Genomic DNA, 21,168 nt, shown 5'->3' on the forward strand with positions numbered 1-21,168 from the left:
TTTGTCGTTGGTCTGTTGGAAGTCCACAGCGATTAGTTGCATGTGGCTGAAGTCTCTGCTGCTTTGCCATGGTTTGGTACTATACAAGTTGCAATAACAAAATTGTACTGAAAGAGTTGTTTTTGACTTACCTTGAATCCTTGAGACCAATACAGCTTCTTTCAACAGCTCTGTCAAAACTAATAGCAGCAATGCTAAATACTGCCTTCTTGCTGCTTTCTCAGTCTGTGAAATGCGAGTCTCTGAAATGCGGAGTATTTAAATCTCTCATCTCAGTGGTCTGGCAACCACTCCAGCTTTTTAGGTAGGAATTCAGCATTAAGAGCTCATTTTTATGAACACTGTCTCTGCCCAGCTGTGGAAGGGACAGAGTACTGCTGGGGCTGGAGTAAGAGTTGTCATCATCTCCAGCTGCCCGTCAGTCCAGGAGCAGGACAGAAGCCTTTCTTCAGAGGTGGAGGATCCAGGAGGATCTGGGAGGTGGAAGCTGTTGGAGGAGTGCAGCTTCAGTGCTTGGACAGTATCACCAGCTGCTGATCAAACAGGAGGGCTCAGGCAATCATCTTGCCTTTTGAGACACTTGAAATAGAGACCAGAAGTAAAAGACAAGGAGCACTCATCCCTTTTTCTAAATGCTGAGTCCAAGGGGAGCTAGAAGCCTACGATACTCTACTTTTCTTAGTAGTAACAAGCTAGTAAGGAGAGAAGATCACCAAAAGTTCCTGCTTTTATTCTGATTCTGTAGGCTAGCAGTCATGAAGCATGGCATGCTCACGCTGCAGAGCCCACAGATTGCTTTTGTAACCTTAGAGTTTTTTATTTAATTTTTTAAGCAAGAGCTGAAAAGTGAGTGTATTGAGTCAATGTGGATTCACTTGAATTTCATGAGCTTTGCACTTGCATACCGATAGAGACAGTGGACAGAAGAAACCGTTCTGCAGGCATGGCCCCCATGTGCCTTCGGTTACATGATCATTCAGACTGATTTAAAACATGATTTTGTTTGTTGCTAAAAAGGGCAAAGAATTTTAAGAGAGTGGAGTAAAAAAGACCTTGCAGAGATACAGTAATAAAAAAATCTGTTCAGACATTTGGCTTGCATATCTGGCTCCTCTTGCTCTGGAGCACTGCAGACTGTATTTCCCAGAGGAAAAGGTTACGTGGTGATTTTTTCCCCCATTGTGTATTTTTACCTGTTCAAAAATTATTTTGGAGAAGCATTTTCAATTATGTTTTTTTATATCTGTCTGCTCTTTAAAAAGAAAAAGTGTCCCTATCTGTAATAATTACCACACTTTGCATAGTTAATAAAAGTCTATTTAAAATTATGGGAGAATAGCACTCGTATTAAATTCCCTGGGTCATTTGACTTAACAGTTGCATTTGGTGGGCAGTGGCAAGTATAGTTCTGCCTATGATGAGAATCAGCAAGCTGTTTAAACGTAATGGATTTCAAAAGTCCATCATAAATAGATCTGTTTTATTACTGTCATCCAGGTAAGAGAGAGTGCCTTAGTAATTTCTCTGGAGATGTCATACTTTATAGTATAATTGAGTGTAACTATACTGCTTGTCCCTTGAGACTGGTATTATTTGTAAGTCTACAGCTGTGTAACATCCAGCCTTGTGATAAAGGGAGGGTAAAACAGAAAATAATTTTCACTCTGCGGACCTCTGCTGCAAGTTCTCCCAGGTTGCTCTTGGCTGGCTGGAAGTGGAGAGGTTTTGCATCTTCATGGCATTTTGCCCTTTGCAAGTGCTGGGCTTAGAAATTACATGGCTAATGTTCTGTGCCATTGCAGAGGAATATATCTATCTCTCTGTATATCTGTCTATCTCCTGATGCTGGGACTGAGCGGAGACGTGCGCTGTGGTCCTTGGTGAACTCACCGGAGCTGGAGTGCATTGCTGCTTTTACTAAAGAGGCATAGCAAGTGTTCCTGATTAGGGCAGAGTGCCCCTGTGAGCCTTGTTTCCTTTGTAAAGTGGATTTTAAAGACGGTAGGGATTCTGCTACTGTATATGTTTCTGCGAGTACCTCATCCCGTATTGTTAATGTGGAGATACAGCAGCCTGTAATGAAAAAACAAAAATGATGGAAAAAATGGGATCAATTTATGTGGCAAAAATGGCTGTTTAATTGGATTTCATAGCAAGGTTGGGCTTTTCCACTGATAAAGATGCCACTAGGGTGTATTACAGTATTGTTCCACCATATGTGCACTGGTGCAAAGGCCTGAAAAACATGCAAGACTGCTCCTGGAAAAGACACCCAAAAAAACCGCTTCAGTAAAATATTCAGGAAAAGTCATAGCGTCTGCATCTTTTTCACAGCATGGTTAGAGGAGATCCCCAGGCAAATTTAATCAAGGTTTCTGTTTCTAACATGCACTTTATTAACCCCATGTTTTATTGTTCAACCTATACATTGATATTGAGTCAGTTTGGGTTTTACATATTCAGAAATACTGCTAAAAACCTAGCTATTTTCTGTGATGCTTGTGACTGCATTCATTACCGAATAAAACGTTAAAACTCTTTCCGTTTGTAGCATCTCAGAGATAATGTGTAAACCACATTAGCTTCAGTGCTGAGGAATCTGGCGCCCAGCGTAATAAAACACCCGGTTATTTTGTATTTTATTAACTGCCCCTTCTCTTCAGTTTGCATAATAGTGAGTTAGATTTACATTTGTTAAGACGGCCGTGCATTACTCTTAATAGAAGACATGTCAAACTTCCCGTTGCCGGTACTGCAGCGTGATGAAGTAACCTCATATGATACTGATGAAGATTTCGTTCACACTTGCTGGTTTCATGCAACGTCTTTTTTTCCAGATGGATACCCTATTGTAAAATGATTTCCTGCTTTAGGCTCTGCTTTGTGTAGCTCTCCGCTATGCCATCTTTCTATGAACTGGATAAACTGCCTATTAAATTTAATTACAGCCTGAATGACTGCACATCTTGATCTTATTTTTCCTCCAATGTACTGTATTTCACCAAGGTCCTTGAGGATGAAATAAAATAAATCTGAAGGATGCATACTCCAGTAGCCGAAAGAAATGTTTCAAAGGGCATTACAATGACTGTTAACCCATTAGTTTTAGACCATTTTGAAGGCAATTCTTTAGGTTTAGGATTATAAAGACATTTTCTCCTATCTTTTGTCATTTAAAAAATCAAAACAAAATAGAGGAAGTTCCCAGAATAAAAATTCAAATAATAATTATGAAGTTAATTTCTTATCCCTTGAAAAGAGAGGGAGCGAGGAAGAGCACATATGGACCTTCAAACTGTTCAGCATGCTTAGCATTTCTTTTTTACAGTAAGGGCCTAATGCAAATATTACTGGCTTGAATCTCCACCCTGTTGGAGGTGAGCATGAGTGTCAGGCTGGCAACACCCTTGGCACCCGTCAGGGCTTTCCCCTTCCTGCCTGCAAAGGCAGCCCTGGGAGGGGGTGACAGAACATCACAGCCAAGCTGAGCTCACCCTACGTCCCCTCGTTGACCCCTTCAGGCCCTGTGTCCTTTCCGTGAACCGAAGAAAACTGATAAGCTGATGGTTTCAAACGTTTCCGAGGAGGTGGACGTCCTCACCATCAGCAGTGATGGTGGCAGGGTCACTAGAGATGTTTCCTCCAAGAAAGTGCAATCTGTGTAAATTGAATGCTTTTCCATGGCTATTTATCTGCCATAGGTGGAGACTCCTCTCATTTAACTTAAATTTTAAAATTAATTTGATGTTTTAACTAACCAGCTAAGACTGAGGCAGATAATCACATTGGATTCCCTTGCAGATGGGGAGAAAGCCACCGTCTGAGGGGATTTTCCCTTACCTGCCTTAAGTACCTATTTGGAGTGGGTGGGCCTTTTTATGGAGAAGCCTCTGTCTTGGTTAGTCAACAAGCTCATATGAGACATAGGAGAGACAAACTCTACCTTTGGTTTTCTGTGGTTGCAGCTCAGCACCTTTTGCAAATTCATTACCAGCATATTTTTACGTGTAAAATTCCTCTTGCAGTGAAGAGGAGATTGCCCAGATGCTGAAGGCAGCTGCAGCGCACCCTCAACTTGGCGGCTCATGATATATTGGGGGGGGGGGGGGGGGAACGAACCATCATGCTGGCTGCATCCTAAGCAGCATTGGATCAAACGCTGACAAAAGGGGAATATGCTGCATGCTAGGGAAGGAGCAGAGGGGCCTTAGGTATTTCAGAGCTCTGTTGGTTACCCATTTCTCGTCACCCCACAGGAATCACGTGTGGGTTGGAAACAGCTGACCAGATCTCCCCATGACACCATCTTTTGTTGGACTAGCATCAAATAGATCACTGTGACTTTTGAGTCAGGTGGTTCCTGGCTGACATGTTTAACTTTTTCAAGGATTAAGGGGTCTCAACACAAATTTGCTACACATCCTTGGAAATTACAGGCTTTTCAATTAAGATACAGGAATATATGAAAACAGTTTCAGAAAGATGCAGCCTGAATGTCCTTGTAACACTTCAAACAGTATGGTATATGTTGGATGCACCGACAAATACTCATGTAGCATTCGTCAGTGCACATGGTGTTTTTCTTAACATTGTGTAAAGAAATTCTCTTTAATTCATGGGAGACTGTAGCTTGAGAAAGCTGTAAAACTCTTGCAGAGCCACAGAGCAGATAAATTAAGTAGAACTAATTTGCTAAGACCTTAAGTATGTGAAACTATGTTCCAAATATTGTGCTGCTTTTTCCATATGAGCACCTGATATTCTTGTTCCACTGTTCATTTATATTTTCTGGGGTACAACTGTAAATTGTCTCTCTCAATGCACTTATTATATAATGGCAAGGAAGAATAATGACAGTGGCATTTGGAAATGCTTAAGTTCATTTGTATTCCTTGTACAGATGGCCTCTGCAATCATAAGTAACAGAGAAATATCCAAGGAATTTTCAGGCGATTAATCCAAGTTTAAAACCAGCATCATCCCAACAGCAAGCTGCAGAAAATGCCTGGAATGTTAATAGAAAGCACTTCTGGAAGCAATACTTGGTTATTGTTTCTTTCCCTTGAAAACCATTTACTGAAAGGGATGTTGTTGATTTATGGTGCCTTCTGTCTGTCTTTCCAGAACTCCAGCGCAGACCATCGGGTTCGACTGGACCTCGGGCTTTGGGACAAATTCAGTGAACTTGCAACAAAGTGCATTATTAAAATAGTGGAATTTGCAAAGCGATTGCCAGGCTTTACAAGTTTGACCATTGCAGACCAGATAACTCTACTTAAAGCAGCCTGCCTGGATATACTGGTATGTACTTTTAATATCATTGTTATGCTACTAATGTATCTTCTATTGCTCTTTTTACTGTTATTGACAGAAAGAGGGTGTCAAATACTGCCCTGGCCTAATGGTTGCAAACTTGAACTTGCCAGGTAGTCTGGTACGGTCATGAGTGGACTCCAACATGTCTACATACATGTGTTACATGGGATGAGCATACTTTTCAAAATAAGTCCTTACAGTTTGTGGATTTCAGTAGAATTGCAAGAGGAATATGTTTTGGTGTCGTGGCACTAACTTCTTATATGTGTAACTTTGGGAAAACTTCCTTATTGTTAACACCAAAGAGAGATCTGTTTCTCTTGCCTTCCTCCTCCCTCCAAAACATAATACTCTGTATAAAGGATGCCTAGAAAGCCAGTCCACTGTATAATGTTTTAGGAATGTGCTGTACCTGTGGTCATGAGGTAATTCGAAGAACAAGATATAAATCTTCAGAGTGAGGTTTTTGCAGGTTGTAGAGGGGAAACTGATGCGCTTGGAGCCTGGAACATGCAGATGCCCCTGCTTTCACCAGTGCTGCAGGCACCCGTGGAAGTGGACACTGTGGTGGACTCTGTACAGATTTTAATGTAATTTTAAATAGGCAAGTGTTAAACCTGCAGCAGGGAACTATACAGGTGGGCCTGAAGTTTTCCTCCAGACCTTGCCTTGCCACTTGGTCAAGGCAAGCTGTCTTCCCTCCCTTTGTCTCTGGTTGTTTCTGTGACGCTGATCTTCAGAGGAGCCCTCTGGGATCTCAGCATTTCTTTATCAAGACCATAGAGTCTTCAGGCTTTTAGTGGCAAATATGCTTCTTATTATCAGTCGTAACAATAACTTTCAGTAAAACAGTTAGTATTTGCAGCGTGTTTTAAACGTATTTTAAATGTTTTCTTCTGAGCACAGACTTCAGGTCTTCACTGAGCCAAGCATGGCCAAGAAGCCCTTTGTTGGATGGCTACTGTAGATATATTATTTGGCATGACACAGGAGTTTAAACTAGGGAATCTGAAGTAATTAATCTTGGAATTTCTAAAAGCGCATTGCTTCAAACAGGATCATATTGAGGAGGACATTAACTGCTGTGACCTCTTCCTCTTGTTCTGTCAAAAGCTGTTTTGAGAATTGCTTCTAGAAGACGTTGATTAAGGAGAGAGAGGGGGAGGGATATCGTTCCATGGCCTATAAAAAAGGGAAGGTTGAGGTTGCCCTGCCATGCTCAAGAGTCACCTCTCATTGTCCTCTTCGTCCAGGTACTCATTCAGACTTGACCCTCCCATGTTACTGTGTGTGGTCCCTCCGCGGGGCAGGGCCATTCATTACCAATTGCGCGCCTGTCGTCACCAGCTCTGTCCTGATAAGACACAGTTACATTCCCCTTACACTGACAGGCATACAGTAATTGATAAACTATGGCATTGCCTCAAGTGTGTTCTGCCAGACAGGAATTGCTTTTGTAACCAGTAACAAGTGGTTAATACAGGAACTACCCAAAAATGGTGGGGAGGAGTCAGGATATAGCAAGAATCTGCACATCGAAGCTCTTTACCCCTAAAACTTCAACCCTTAAGCTGCCAGCCCTCTATTTCTTGCTGTCATGCCCTGGCTCCCTAGCTGCTGGAAAAAAGCATACCCTAATTCTTTAATTGCTCAGGTTCCCCCAAGCTCCTGGCATTCTTTGTTGGGCTGTGTAGTGGGAGCTTACCCTGGGAGCATGCAGAGCTGTTGCATGGGGTCCCCCCAGCAGCTTCGCTTGCTGCTTGTGTTGCCAGCACGGACTAGGCAATATGAAGTATTTAGGGGTAGCCTTTCTGTTAGCAGTTTTATCTGAAGTGCCTAGATAAAGGCACTTCACAGCCTTTGATCAAAGTGACTAAATAAAAGCCTAGTTGCCAGATTAAAAAAAGAATAATGATGCAGGTGGTAAATGGTGACTTTTTCAACTGCTTAATGGATAGAAAGGATTGATTCTTTAATCCAGTTCACCACTTTTACTTTGTGGCCATGTGGCAACCTTCAAGCTCTAGTTATAAACTTTATTGAGACCTGTCATTCCAGATCACCTGCTCGTTCTCTTTTTTTTTTTTTCCACGAAGCCAGAGGGTGACACATCTGAGCAAGCAGGGCATAGTGAGTGCCATAGCTAGCCATAGCAGGGAGGAGCTGAGGCTTTTCCAAAACAGGAGCAGGTAAGAAATGGTTGCCACGAAGAGTCCTAACTTTCCTGCACGACATTTACACAAGCTTTATGTGACTATTTTATGTGCTGCTAAAAAAGAAAAAGGGATAATTACACGAGCACAGTGATGCGTAGTGCGCACACTGTCTGTGAAATGCCCATATCCATTAAACCCACATCACCTGCACGTAATCGGAATTGCAGTACAGCTCTGTATCTTTATTTAAGCTAAACTTCAGTACTTGGAGCAGTGCTTTAATAGCGCATATTCTCCCCCTGCCCCCAGCAAGCTAGTTCTCCTAATTGTGAGTGTTTTGAACGTTTTATTTTGTTGCGCACTGAGGTGCAGTTGGTGGGAGCACCATTTTCCTCCCTGCTGATGAACACCCACTGCCAGTGCCCACCCGTGGGCTGCCATGTGAGCACTGCCGAGTGTGTGCTCCCGATCCTGCTGCTGTGAAGTCCCCTGGACATGTCCCTGGAGCCGTGGCACTGGGGACGATCAGTGTGGGGCTCCCTGCCCAGCCAGGTGGGGTGGCCGGGCTCCCCCTGCCAGTAGGACCCCAGCTCACTGCTGCCCACCCAGCAGCGCAATTTCTGGGCTACGGGGAGTCTTAAGCATTTATAGACCCTGCTGAGGCCTCTGCTCAGTTGGTTCCTGTGGCCGTGGATGCTTAAACCCCTTGACAGGCTGACGAAGGAAATGGTGCCAGGAGCTCAGTAAACTCCACTGAGTATGTGCCAAGGAATTGTTTTATATACAAACAAGCAAAACCTCCAGAAGGGAAATAACATCAAGCCTCACAAGGCAGCTGAAGGCGCCAATTGAGGATGGTGGAATTTATATCTCCTCTGGTGCCAAAAGTCTCAGGGATAAATATTACTAAAATTCAGTCAGTAGTCTTTGTAAAAGCGAGTGCTTCTGTCTGCTGATACACTGGCCCGGCAGCAGTCGAACATCCCCAGCCTCACTGAGCCCTGGCAAATTGAATGTGGAAAGAGTCCAGAGTCCAGCCTGTCTTAAATCCAGTGGATAAAAACCCGAGACATCCTTGAACGCTAATCCTTAATAATGTCATTTCTGCTTTCTGTTGTAAAACCCTGCACGTTAATGCTTGGAAGGCATTTGTGTGTGTGGAACAACGCTTGCTGATGGGGTATAGCAGCACCATGGAGATTTGTTCACTGTTTCAGAGTCACCTGCTTGGGTTTCTCCTCTTGGGAGACTATCCCAGCCAGCAAGGCAGCTAGCATCTAACAACAGGATTTCTTAAAAAAAACCAAACAACAGCTTGCCTTAACTAATCTGTTCAAAATGAGTAAAAGTTCTATGGTAGCAACAGTTTTGTAAATGCAACTTTCTGGATGTTTTTGGTTTTGTGTAACCCATAGGGGTTTTACTTTGCGCTTTGTAACTGGCTCTTAGGAACCCCAGATGCTTTAAGATATAAATATTCCTTAAAACAAAGGGTCCTTTAATCATGAGCAAGAACCTTATTTATGGCTGCAAGTGGCATTTAAGAGCAGAGTGACAACTAAAATACTTGGCTTGATTGCAAAATCTAAACAACATTGAGGACATTTAGGAGGATGTCTTCTAGACAGCGGTTCAGTTTAAAATGGAGAAAGAAACAGTGATTTCTTATTTTGAAGTGCTGACATTTCCCATATGTTCTTCAGTGAATATGAGCTTGAAATCAGCTTCACTTTGACACTGGAAGTTTGCCCGAGAAAGGTTTAGCAGTGGATCTGCAGTATTCATGGCGTTTCTCAGATCTTGATGAAGGACACAAATTTTTTTAAAAAAGAAACATTTCAAATGATCTGTCTCGGAGTTTAATAACAGTGTGTTGTGGGATAATGTCGAAGGAATGCACGAGAAACCTGAGACCCGATTGCTGCAGTCAAGCAAAGCGCACTGCAGAAGACACATAGTTGAGCTTCAGCTGTGCCAGTGCCCAGCAGAGCCACTGCAGGCTCCTCCAGTTGGCAGCTGGCACAGCATCATTTAGGTATGAAATCCTGAAGTCTGCCTTTTGCAAAAGCCCGTCCTACTTACAGCCTAAGCCTGGAAGTAGCTAAATTCCACAGGACTTTTATGTTTTAATTACAAATTTTGCAGGGCTCCTGGAGGTCTCTTTCTGTGCATGCCCAGAGGGGCTCTAGGCTGAGTAATCTAACCCCAAATTCTTTCCCGATGAGGATCCAGCCTGGAAGTCTTCCCTGCGTTAGCCCTGGGGGGTGGTGATCTGGTAGGTCTTTGCTGAGCACCCCTAGCACACACCCCCAAACGGAGTGGAGCTTATGGCACCGGGAGGTGAGGACAGAGAGCTTTGCAGCCGGGGAGCCAGCAGCCCGCTGTGTGGCAGGAGGCGCGCGTTCGGCCTCTGGGTTGTTCGGGATGACCACTGCGGGGCACCCCAGTCCCTCCAGGCCGCTACCCAGACTTGCCCTCGGTGGGAGGATGCGGGGTAACTGTATCTGCCAGCTCTGCCTGGGCAGCTGCAGGCAGCCTTCAGCAAACACCACGGCGTTGCCCAATTTAGCTCCAAGTCCTGCTCCGCTTAATTTGTTGGGCTGGGAATCCTGAGGGTGTGGAGGGAAGAACTCTCGTTGCTAAGGCTCATCAATTAAAATAGCATTGGAATAAAAGGGGCTGCCTTTCTCCCCAGCTGAGCTAAGGGAAAATCAGTACCACTTAAGAAGTACAGAGCCCTGTTCCTCCAAAAGTTGGATACCTGATCATCAGAGGCCGTGCACCCTTATTGGAAGGCAGCTACTGTTATGTGCAGGCTTCAGATTGGAAGAGCTGCTCTCCAGCTTCTGTTGCGTGCCCTTAAAGAAGTAAACCAAGTAGCTCTTGGGTTTCCCAATAAATATTCAAAGTTTTCAAGCCTTGCGTTTCTTGAAAACAACAAACTCTGCATGTTTCTTCTCCTTTCTGTACAATCCTTTTAATGATCTAAAAGGATAACCAGCAGCAAACTGGAGGGGAGAGAATTGCCAGTGGTTACTGGCAGCACAGAATATGGTAAACATACTGTCTCGTATTGACAGGGTGCCATGCTTTATAATGTTAATTTCTGTTAATAATCCTGAAATCCATTTTAGCTATTACATAAAACCTTTGGAGTTACTAGCAGCATTTTAGGATTGCTTATATTAGTGGTGAATTTGTGATCAGTGAAGAATTTGAGTGTCGTGCATTTGTATTTGTGCCTCTCTTGGTCATTGATTTAAGTAATTTCAAGAGTTTATTCTAATTCAGGGGTAGGGGAATGATGTGAAGCATGCCTGTCCAACCACACAGAGTCGCAGTGCTTCAATGTATACCCACAATGTGAGAGAAGATTATTGCTGAGAAAGAAAATAGTTGAAGAGCCTTTTGCAGAAATAGACCCTATTAAGTCTCTTACCAAGGAATTTAAGAAGAGAAATAAAAGCTTCCCTGTAGGTCTCTTACATGCCATGTCCTCATTCTCCTCCCTGCTTATTTGGAGCAGTGTTGCCAGGCAAAGATGAAAGTGGGAGAACCAAGCCCAGACTGGTCAGCTGCCAAGTGCTGGGGCCTCTGACTCAGAGCTTCGGCAGCTATAGGAATAATTAAAATTCTCCCAGTGCTCACTTACATTCGTGTAAATCTTTTCTGTTGAATCTTTAAAACCAAGTAGGATGGCTGTATGGGACAGAAATACAGTCAAGCCCTGAAAAAATACAGCTGTAGTCTTAGCTCAACTAATCAGCTAGACTTCTGCAAGGTTTTATTTTAGTTTAGTTTAGGGATAAGCCTTCTCCCACCTCTGATAATTTTAAACATTAAGCATTGATATATATATAACAGAAATATGTCAGTGTGATGGACGTCTCTTTTATTTGATCCTTGAGGCAGTGTTCATTAATAGCAGCTGTACAAATGAGCCCGCGTCATACAGAGTCTGTCATGGGACACATCCTGGATTTGCTTGGAGAGGCAAGAGCATTCACGCATTCGCCTGCTCTGGCCGTGCTGCCACCTCCGCTGTGACAGCGCTCTTGACGCTGCGGTTACCCCAGAGGCATTTACTAACAAAATGCAGAGCATCCTCGGTGTTTTATTCATGTGCTTTGCATTCCTCTGTGTCCAGTTAGAGGTGTGAATCCCCATCCTCCCCTCGAACGCTCTTTCATCTGGGGTCAGTGCTGGGTGGCTGTCTGCATACAAGCAAACTTGCCAAAACCAACACTGCCTGGGCTTGGGCAGGAGCGAATGACACCAGCAGCAGGAGGAAAATAGGCTTTGCCCCAGCCTCGAGGAAGGCAGGAGGCCAGCAGGCTGGTCAGGAGGTTCAGTGATAGAGCACACGGAAGGAACAACAACCATTAAAGAAGAAAAGCTGGACCAGCTCCTCAAACTTCTGGCCGGGCTACCGGCAGCCCCACGCACTACCGTATGGAGGTTCAAATTTGATAATCTGCTCGGGAGCGAGCTCCCAGCCTGGCAAGACAGGCAGCGCTCTGTGGAGACTGTAACTGCAGCTGCTGGGGAGATGGAGGGCTTTGCCGTGCTCTCTAGGGAACACTCCCACAGGGCTTGTGTTCATAGTGGTGTTTTCGTAGAATCACAGAATAGTTTGAGTTCCATGGGACCTTCAAGACTGTCTAGTTCCAACCCCCCTGCCTATCTGCTGTCCCAGAAGAAAGGAAGGCACCCCAAAGCTCAAGTTATGTTCTGCCTCTTTCACCAACTCGCAGCTGTCCACACTCACACGAGATACTGCAGAGATGCTTTGTCCTAACCAAAGACACAACCAAGAGAAGCACTGTCGTGCAAACCTGATGCCAAAATCAATGCGTGGTGAGATATCTTTGTGATCCTGCTGGATCAGATCAGCGCGCGATAGCGTTTTATAATTAGGTCATATAGCATACTAATTAGAGAGTGATTTATGTCAATATTATGGTAATGTTAGTGACTTAAGTGGTGAGAATTGCATAGAAGTTTTGATTATTTTGTAACTAGGGGAAAAATTTCTGTTCTTATATTCCTGTTCTAAAAACTACCCATAGTCAGTTGAGTATATTTATGCTGTACCAGAGAAACTTTGTGCTACTAGAACTAAACAAACTGGCGTTTGATTTCAGATTGTTTTGGCATGACTGCATACTGGCTCATTTGGTCGCATCGAGAAAGTGCAACAAACCTCTCAAGGACTGAATTCTTCAGGTTTTGTTTTCTCTTGTCCTTCCACAGATCCTTAGAATTTGCACAAGATACACACCAGAACAAGACACCATGACCTTTTCAGATGGCCTTACCCTAAACCGAACTCAGATGCACAACGCCGGATTTGGCCCACTGACTGATCTCGTGTTCACCTTTGCCAACCAGCTCCTGCCTTTGGAAATGGATGATACAGAAACAGGTCTCCTCAGTGCCATCTGCTTAATCTGTGGAGGTATTGTACAGCACAAACTTGGATGTGTTTGAAAAGGACAGATACCATAAGATCTTCATTTATGTTTTACTTGTTTTGCTTTCCTGTATGAAAACACACATATAAAAATATTCATATATGTATAAAATATTATTATATATGTTATATAAATCCCTTACCGCTAAAGGGTTTTTTTCCACGGGTCATAGTTATTGGTTTTTTATTATTTATGCTTTTTTAGATGAATTGAATCATTCTGACAAGCAACTGATACTATTATTTGCCTGATAAAGGACTATAGGATATAACCTGCTGCATTTTTTTTATAAGCGGTATATGGGTACCTGTATGTGTGACCTTTGTTAAGGCAAGATGCATGTTACGCAGCTTTTACTTATAAATATAATTGCATGCATATGCATATAGTTACATTTACATATAATTCATTGGTGATAACTTTCTTTAGAAAATAAAATATTATACTTCAAAATTAGTATAGTGGCACTGATGACATGATTGGGGGGGCTGAAGACGACTTGAAAGGGACACTATCAACTAAAATCAGGTAAAGTCACGGTTTTAAACTACAAAAAGCGAAGTCTCAGATAATTTCCAAAATCCCCTGTAAATTTCTGTTATTTTAATCGCCTAGTCTCTCTCCTCCTCTGCAAAATCTGGACTAGCAGTAGAAACACACCTTGTTTAGTTGGGCTGTTTTGTTGAAATACAAACCGGATACTACTAGAGAATGTTTAAAACCCAAGAGTCAGTCTTTGTTGACGATGGCCTTTTAGTACAAAATCATTCCGATTTTATGTGTCTCTAACCATAACCCATCAAAAGCATTGATGGGTTCTGAGACGTCATTCATAGGTGGCTGGTGCATCTTGGTTTATGGGTGACGTTTGTTGTCACTCAAGCTAGCACTGCCATCTGCTGATATCTGACGGTAACTCACTTTAGTATGAACTGGCTGTAATCTCTTCGTATCGGTGATGCATACACAATTAATTCTGAAAAACTGTTTGCAGCAAGGTGTTTTCCCCTTGGAGAGGGAGGTACAAGAGCGAGCTGGTAATTCTGGACCATTCAAATGATAAACCTTTCCAGTCACCAAGGAAAAATGAATCTCGGTTTCAGAAAGCCATGGTTTATCTTTTTCCTATGGAATTACTCACTACAGAGTGTGGGTCGTGAGTGGAGAGAAAGATGAAATTCATGGTGTTCTAAACAAGAACATGGAGGAGCTTGTGTGATTTGGAGTTTGTTTAAAAAAATAAATAAATAAATCATACAAGTGTTATGGTACTTTTCTACAGATCGCCAGGACCTCGAAGAACCAATGAAAGTGGATAAGCTTCAGGAACCATTGCTTGAAGCACTGAAAATTTACATCCGAAAGAGACGACCCAACAAGCCTCATATGTTCCCAAAGATCTTAATGAAAATCACAGATCTTCGTAGCATCAGTGCAAAAGGTACAGTGTCTCCCAATAATTCAGCAATAGTGTCAGTGTTACATTTCAGAGGAAACTAGCCTAGAGACCTGGGTTTGTATTTTTTTTAATACATCTAAGAAAGGTCCTTGTGACCTTTCTCTTCCCTTCTTCTTTGCCTCTCGTGTTAAATTGTTTCTGCTTTAAACATACATGGTGCTACATTCTTCATGCCATTTACAGTGAAAATGACGTTTTAGGGATGAGTAGATTAGCAAATCATTAGCATGAACTCTGTTAGTCATTTTAAGACAAGATAAAACCCCGAATTAAACCTTTGTTTAATGTTTACAAGGGGGTATGGGTCAATATGTACTTTGTGTCACTAATGGCTTTCAGAAAACCAAAGTCTGTTTACGGACAGCAGAAAACACTTGTGCATCCAAAATTCCCCTAAACTGTGGTCTGATGTACCGAAGATTTAGAACTGATTTGATCCAGGATTTTGGAGATTGAGCACTTCTAATCCAAACTAACCATGCTTACACGTGGATCAGTTTTGTCTTAACATTGTGTGTAGTCTTGTGTGTGATTGATTGACCATGTGAAACACAGGCAGCCTAAGCGCTATCAGGTGGATTCTCTAAAGCCCGGCTGTAGTGGAATGCTTTCCTTTCACCAGAGAGGTTGCCCACTTAGCGCTTTGTGCCCGCCGTGTGCAGCCTGCGAGGGGAGGGAGGCTGGGCGGCCCTTCTGGAAGTGGCAGTGGACAGTCAGCGCTGTGCCGGCTCGTTGGCCGCCGCTGCGCTCTGCCCTGTGCTGTGGCTCCGAAGGTGACTGTGCTCCTCTCGTTTGTGTACCCTTGTATCTCCCCAAGCCCCAGTTTGAGATGTGTCTGGCCGTTTCCTATCTGTTCACCTCCAGGCTGCTGGGGAGCTGTATCAGAGATGTGAGAGTCTGAGTAGAGTCCAAAGTGCTACAGTCCTTATTTTTTACAGAGGTTGCTGCAGCTCCACCTTCTTGCTAGGCTTACTGAACCAGAGGTTTGCTACTGCTGATAAATAAGCAAGCACATGAGCTTGTATGTACAGGTACCTATGTAGCTATAGGCTGGATTTATGCTTTTGAAAAAATTACTAATTTCATTTGATGTGGTTTTTGAGAAGACTTCAAGTAAAAAAGAAAACAGAAGCACTCAAATAAATATACCTGTTTTACTTAAAAATCTGAACAGCTACGCTTTAAACAACATATATATATATATATAAATTAAAAGATTAAGCTATAGCTAGGTTTTTAAAAGAAGTGAGCAATTTAACTGAATTGACTAGTACCAAAAGAGTAACTTAGAAAGGAAAAACACCAGAGCTGGAAACAAAAGTATCCTAAAAAGGAACCACTTGCCAGGTTATGTAAAGTTTGCTGCTCACCCTGAAGTAGAGCAAACTTCATCCAACTGCATCGACAAAATAAACTGACTACACTACTGAGCTATAAAAAATGTTTAGGGGAGCCCTTTCATTTTACTGTTCTTGATTGTGGGCAATCTATTTCCGCTTTCCTGCTTCTTTGCCAGAGTTCTTGAGCTCCTCAGGAACACAGCTCTGTCTGTGTTCAATACACAAGAAAGGATTCTTCTTCCTTTTCTGACATAAGTTTTTAACTTCAATTGTGTCATGAATGTTTTATAGTATAACTATACCATACCAAAGGATGGGTGATGTCCTGGAGGGGGGTGTGTGTGTCTTGAGTTTCATTTGAAGAGATGTACTTTAGAAGATAATGACTTGGTGGTACATGATCCCTGAAAGCAATTACCAAAGTAAGCATGAACTGAAAAGACTCAGAATGTTTCCTTATACTAGAGTTCCTTATACAACTACATTCTTCTCTAGCATTAGAAGTATTGTAACAAGAATTAAATGTTCGTTGGACTGAAGAAAGAGACCGTCTTCTGGGTTGTCTTATCCCAATATTAAATTGGGTGTTTGCAAGACCTGAAAAATTACTGTGGCTCTACACTGGAATAACCACACAAACACTTGATACTGTGACTGACCCACTCCATTACATCAGGAAGCAGATCTTTAACGTGGCTGAATTCACTTCATCATTGCTGTTCTGACTACAGATGGTTTTCAGAGAAGCTCTCAGCATAATTCTGCATTAATTTCTTTCTGATTACAGAGCTTGCCCCTAGCAGTTGTTTAAGAGACTCCTTAATCATCATTCGCTTGGACGGTTGCTCATTGACGTTGTAGACAATTTTGGAAGCTCCTTGGTGAAGGCACGAACCCACGTGCTCCCACCCACTCTGGGGTTACCACTGTGACTGACTGTGCTCTCTCCAGCACATACTCTGGAGCAGCACAGATGAGCAGAACGTGTCCAAAGTTTCTCTCCTCTGGAATGTGTCTTCAATGACCAGACTATATTCCCTTTAATTTTGCTGGCTCTTGCCTTCCTTCACTTCTAAAAAGTAGAGATTCCTATTCCATTAGACTCAGATTTTAAGATGATCGGGAACCCTATGCAAGGTGTTAGACCAGATATTCGAATGCTGGGGTTTATGGCTATAAATTATCAGATGTTGTCCTGATAAGAAAAATCTTTTTCCCATCAGCAGCAATATACGTAAAGCACATTCATGCCTTGGTGTGAAACAGTATCTCTACTGTATATCCTCACGTTAGTTGAGGTGCAATTCCAAAATATTCCTGGCTCTTTATGGTCCTTGCCACTCAGTAGCTGAACGTTTATTAACTTACTCTCAGCCCTTCATCTGTGTCCCTTGTTTACAACCAAACATCGTACTCACTGAAGCTGTATTAGTGTTACTGCTGCCTGTTGAGGGCTTTCTCAACACACCGCTTGCCTATCGCTAGCAGCAGCAGCGTAGAGCAGCTGCAGCAGCTGAGCCTCCTGCTAGACCCATTGGGCCCTTCTTCTCACTGAGAAGTTTTGCCCACCCAGCACTTAAGGCTTCCTGTGTCTGTAGTAACATACTAAATCCCTAAGCAGGTCCCGCAGAGCTTAGTGCCCAGTGGCAGGCAGGGTCTTGGCCCTTTTGAAACACAGGCTTCCAGTCCTGCCGTCCTACTACAACGCACGGCGCTACCTGGGAGCCCCGAGCTGATGAGTGAACTGCCCCTTAGCACAGCCCTCCCGCCACGCCTGCCCTGTTCAAGAAGCCTGAGCACATCTTGAGAGCACTGTGGTGGGTTTTTTTTTCCCCCCCCTAAACTAGTATTAGTTGTTGGCTCCTAGTCTGAGTAGTCAGGATTTATACAGTAATTTTGTTTAATCTTACAGGCACTTCTCGCTATAAAAATACCCACTGTTACAGTTGACAAGGCCAAACGCTGAAGAGTTTGCTTCAGTTAAGTCAGTCGGATGTAAAGAGTATCAGTGTTTCTGTGGACTTTTGTGGTTAATTAGCACAAGAGAAGATGCCTGAAACCTACAGAAGGCAGCTTCACAAAAAACATATCCTTTTGCCTGAATTCGTTCTTTTATAAAACAAGGGTTTGTTAAATTCTAATTCTAATTTCAGTTTTCTATATGGTGAAGAAACATTCAGAGTTACATCACTGCAATTCTCTTACAGGATTTGCCTTGCCTATTCAACACAGATCAGCCAGAATTTTTGTCACTCGGTAGTCTTTGCAGATCCAGTACAGACTAAAAACTGTGCTTTCCAGTTTATAAAGACATTATGTGATCACAGTTTAATTCACTTTTTCAATATAACTTAATGTCATTTTGGTTCCTTCTGTGAAAAGCAGCAGTTCATCCAATTTACCTGTACTGTAATATCAGTTGCTATGTCATAATTCTAAATTAATCTGTTAAGGAGTACTCATCTAACTCCTTTTTCTTGTAATGAACAAAGTAGGTCTCTTACATTGTTTTGTACACAAGAAGTAGAGTAGGAGACACCAAATCCATTAAAATAACATACCCTGAAATTACTACTGATGCTGCTTGTAACAAAAAGGAAATGGTATGAATCATACTAATGCAAAGGACTTTTTGTGTGGTTTTTTTTTTTAAAGGTGCAGAACGTGTCATTACATTGAAAATGGAAATTCCTGGATCCATGCCACCTCTTATTCAGGAAATGTTGGAGAACTCTGAAGGACATGAACCACTGACACCCACCTCAAACGGAAATACTGCAGAACACAGTCCTAGTATCTCGCCTAGTTCAGTGGATAACAGCAGTGTCAGTCAATCCCCTATGGTGCAATAAGACATTTTCCAGCTACTTCAGACATTCCTAATACCTTATGTACAGGGATGAAAAGCAAGAAAAACATTTTTACTGCTGCTTAGTTTCTGGACTTAATATATATATCTATATATGTATATATATATAGATACAAACTCAACAAGGACCAAGAAATTTTCATATGTATCGATATATACTCCTTGCTGTTTAAACTCTTAAAACTAGAAAATGCAAACTTTTGAAACTCTAAATCAGCCATTTCATGCAAAAAATAGTTAAGCTTCTGTTTTCTCCTCTGAACATTCAAGATTGCATGGTGACAAGACAGATCTCAAAAGTTAAATTCTGGTTGCATTTCTGATGACTTTGTACATACAACTGTATGGCTGTACTTTCCATACTGGATGTTTGGTGCTTTCCTTTTGTCTCTCATACCTAAAATGATCAAGACACCAACCCTATGAAACGGACTACTCTACACATCCAGAAAAGGAAGTTTTAAGGACCGTCTGGTTTAGTTTAATATGAAAACTTGTCTTTGATGCCCTCAATTTGCATCTCCTTCCTTGTAAAAAGTATACAGAAATTCACTGCACTAGCAGAAAAGACATCACTATCAGCATTAACTGCCAGCTCAGTTATTCAGATGTCATTTGTTCCACTGGTAATGTCACTTTAAAATTTAAAGATGTGGTTTCTTACCTGGCTGGTGACCTAGCTCCACAATTAACTACTGCGTTGCTACAGTAATGATAGCCTCCAAGGCAGAAACACTTTTTAGTGTTACCATCTTTTTGTTTACTTGTTCACAAGCCATTAGGGAAACTTCATGGGATGATAACCAGCAGACTCATTTACAGCTTTTGAAGTGGCAAGTCTAGGGTATTTCCTGAAGAATCGACTGCCAGGAATTAGCTGGGTTATCCAGCCTTCCAGGTGCTAGGGAAGTACAGCTAGGACTGCCAGAAACACAAGGAGAGAATCTGCCTTCTTGGCCTTGTTAAATCACCATGAAGCAGAGTGAAAACTGTGGTAGAATGGTTAACAGATTTAAAGTGTCAGTTTCTTAGGTTTCATTTAAAGCACTAGTGGATTTTTTTTTTTATATATTCTAGCAAGTCTGTGATGTACTTTCACTGGCTCTGTTTGTACATTGAGATTGTTTAACAATGCTTTCTATGTTCATATACTGTTTACCTTTTTCCATGGAGTCTCCTGGCAAAGAATAAAATATATTTATTTTAAAAAAACCAAATTGTGTAGAAGTCGTCCCTCTAGTCCAGATTTTACACACACACACACAGAGTAGTTTTCCATTTTTTAATGTTTAAACTTCATTTCAAAAAGCAGGTTTGCTGTTTGCAACCATGACAATTAAAATGTGCTTTAGCACAGCTGTCTAGAACATCTCTACAAGCCAGTCAGACAAATACATGACATTTCAATGAGTAAAAAAGAGCATAAAACTGTAGGTGTAAGAACAAAATGTTAAAATGCCTACACACAATAATAAAAACCATCAATTACATTATCACATAAAATAAGTCAAATGTACAAAAGTTTGCGACAGAAGGGACAAAAGGACAACACAAGATATTTGTTGGAAAACATTTTTGTGCTCTTTGGGCACTTAATTAAACATATCAAAATCATCATCTTCATCAGACTCTGCAAAATATTTAACTTCTTTTCTAGCCCGGCCCGTCCGTGGCTTTGGGGCAGTCTCGGAGGCAAAGCCTGACTGAAAGATTTCCACATCAGAATCCTGGTCAAAAGCGGCTTTCTTGGATTTCTTTAGAAAAGAAAAAACAAATCAGTTGAGATGCTACATACATTTTTCCTTTTAATATTCAGAAGTGAAGGAAGACTTCTCTAATATCTGATTTTTAAACACACCTAAACTTCCTTTATCATATTAGCAACCTATAATAAGAACACACACCTTTTATATAAAAGTCATCCCTTATGTTCTTTTTACAAGGAGAAAAGAGCATAGATGGAACTGACCTTGCTTGGTGTTGACTTGGGTGTTTTCTTCCCAGGATTGTATTCACCTTCATTTTCTGAACTGGATGCTTTCCTTTTCTTTGCCCCTCGGCCTTTTCCTAGGTGAGAGAATACGACTTAACTTTGTTTTCTTTAAATAAAACTCCAGAGTTCAGCAAACTGAAAAAAAAACCTAGTGAAATTACTCTAGTATGCCTACATGTTAAAGTTCCAATTTAGTTTACAACACAAGCTTCTTCACAATGCAATGTATTTTCTCAGTTTTAAAACTTTTATACCTCTTTCCAAGGTTACCATTCCCCCTAGTAATTCAAGCTGCCAACTCAAGACAGGGACAAACTGCATTAGATCAATAACTTCTAGACTTCTGAAGTACAAGTCCTCAGTCACCTCCTGTACTGATTACACAGCATTAATTTACCTTCACTATTTAGTAAATTTACCGTTAACTATCAACACTGGCAGATCCTTTACAGACAACTCTGATTACACGGCTTGGTGTGCTGTGTTCTGAGGACCGTTGACAACTGAGAACTGGGATACCAAAGAACGGCTTTAAAAGTAAGTAACAATTTCTGGCTAGAA

The 21,168-nt window shown here is 41.9% G+C and overlaps 2 protein-coding genes across 6 annotated transcripts in view; one reads left to right on the plus strand and one right to left on the minus strand.

Annotated features, from left to right (window-relative positions):
- The window catches only part of RARB (retinoic acid receptor beta), a 321,227-nt gene extending 301,439 nt beyond the window's left edge, over positions 1-19,788 (plus strand). For 3 of the 4 annotated variants that reach the window (XM_074900539.1, XM_074900540.1, XM_074900542.1), the window contains 4 exons: positions 5,125-5,301; positions 12,726-12,930; positions 14,229-14,387; positions 18,401-19,788. In XM_074900539.1, the coding sequence (XP_074756640.1) occupies positions 5,125-5,301; positions 12,726-12,930; positions 14,229-14,387; positions 18,401-18,597 (738 nt within the window). In that variant the 3' untranslated portion in view covers positions 18,598-19,788. The remainder of the gene's footprint in view (positions 1-5,124; positions 5,302-12,725; positions 12,931-14,228; positions 14,388-18,400) is intronic. The other variant, XM_074900541.1, reaches the window with a different exon arrangement.
- Positions 19,789-19,882: 94 nt separating this feature from the next.
- TOP2B (DNA topoisomerase II beta) overlaps positions 19,883-21,168 on the minus strand; it is a 65,246-nt gene continuing 63,960 nt past the window's right edge. For both annotated transcript variants that reach the window (XM_074900545.1, XM_074900544.1), the window contains exons 35-36: positions 20,584-20,681; positions 19,883-20,368 (exon numbers count right to left, since the gene is read on the minus strand). In XM_074900545.1, the coding sequence (XP_074756646.1) occupies positions 20,207-20,368; positions 20,584-20,681 (260 nt within the window). In that variant the 3' untranslated portion in view covers positions 19,883-20,206. The remainder of the gene's footprint in view (positions 20,369-20,583; positions 20,682-21,168) is intronic.

Source organism: Athene noctua, chromosome 2 (genome assembly GCF_965140245.1).
Source record: "Athene noctua chromosome 2, bAthNoc1.hap1.1, whole genome shotgun sequence".
NCBI lineage: Eukaryota > Metazoa > Chordata > Aves > Strigiformes > Strigidae > Athene > Athene noctua.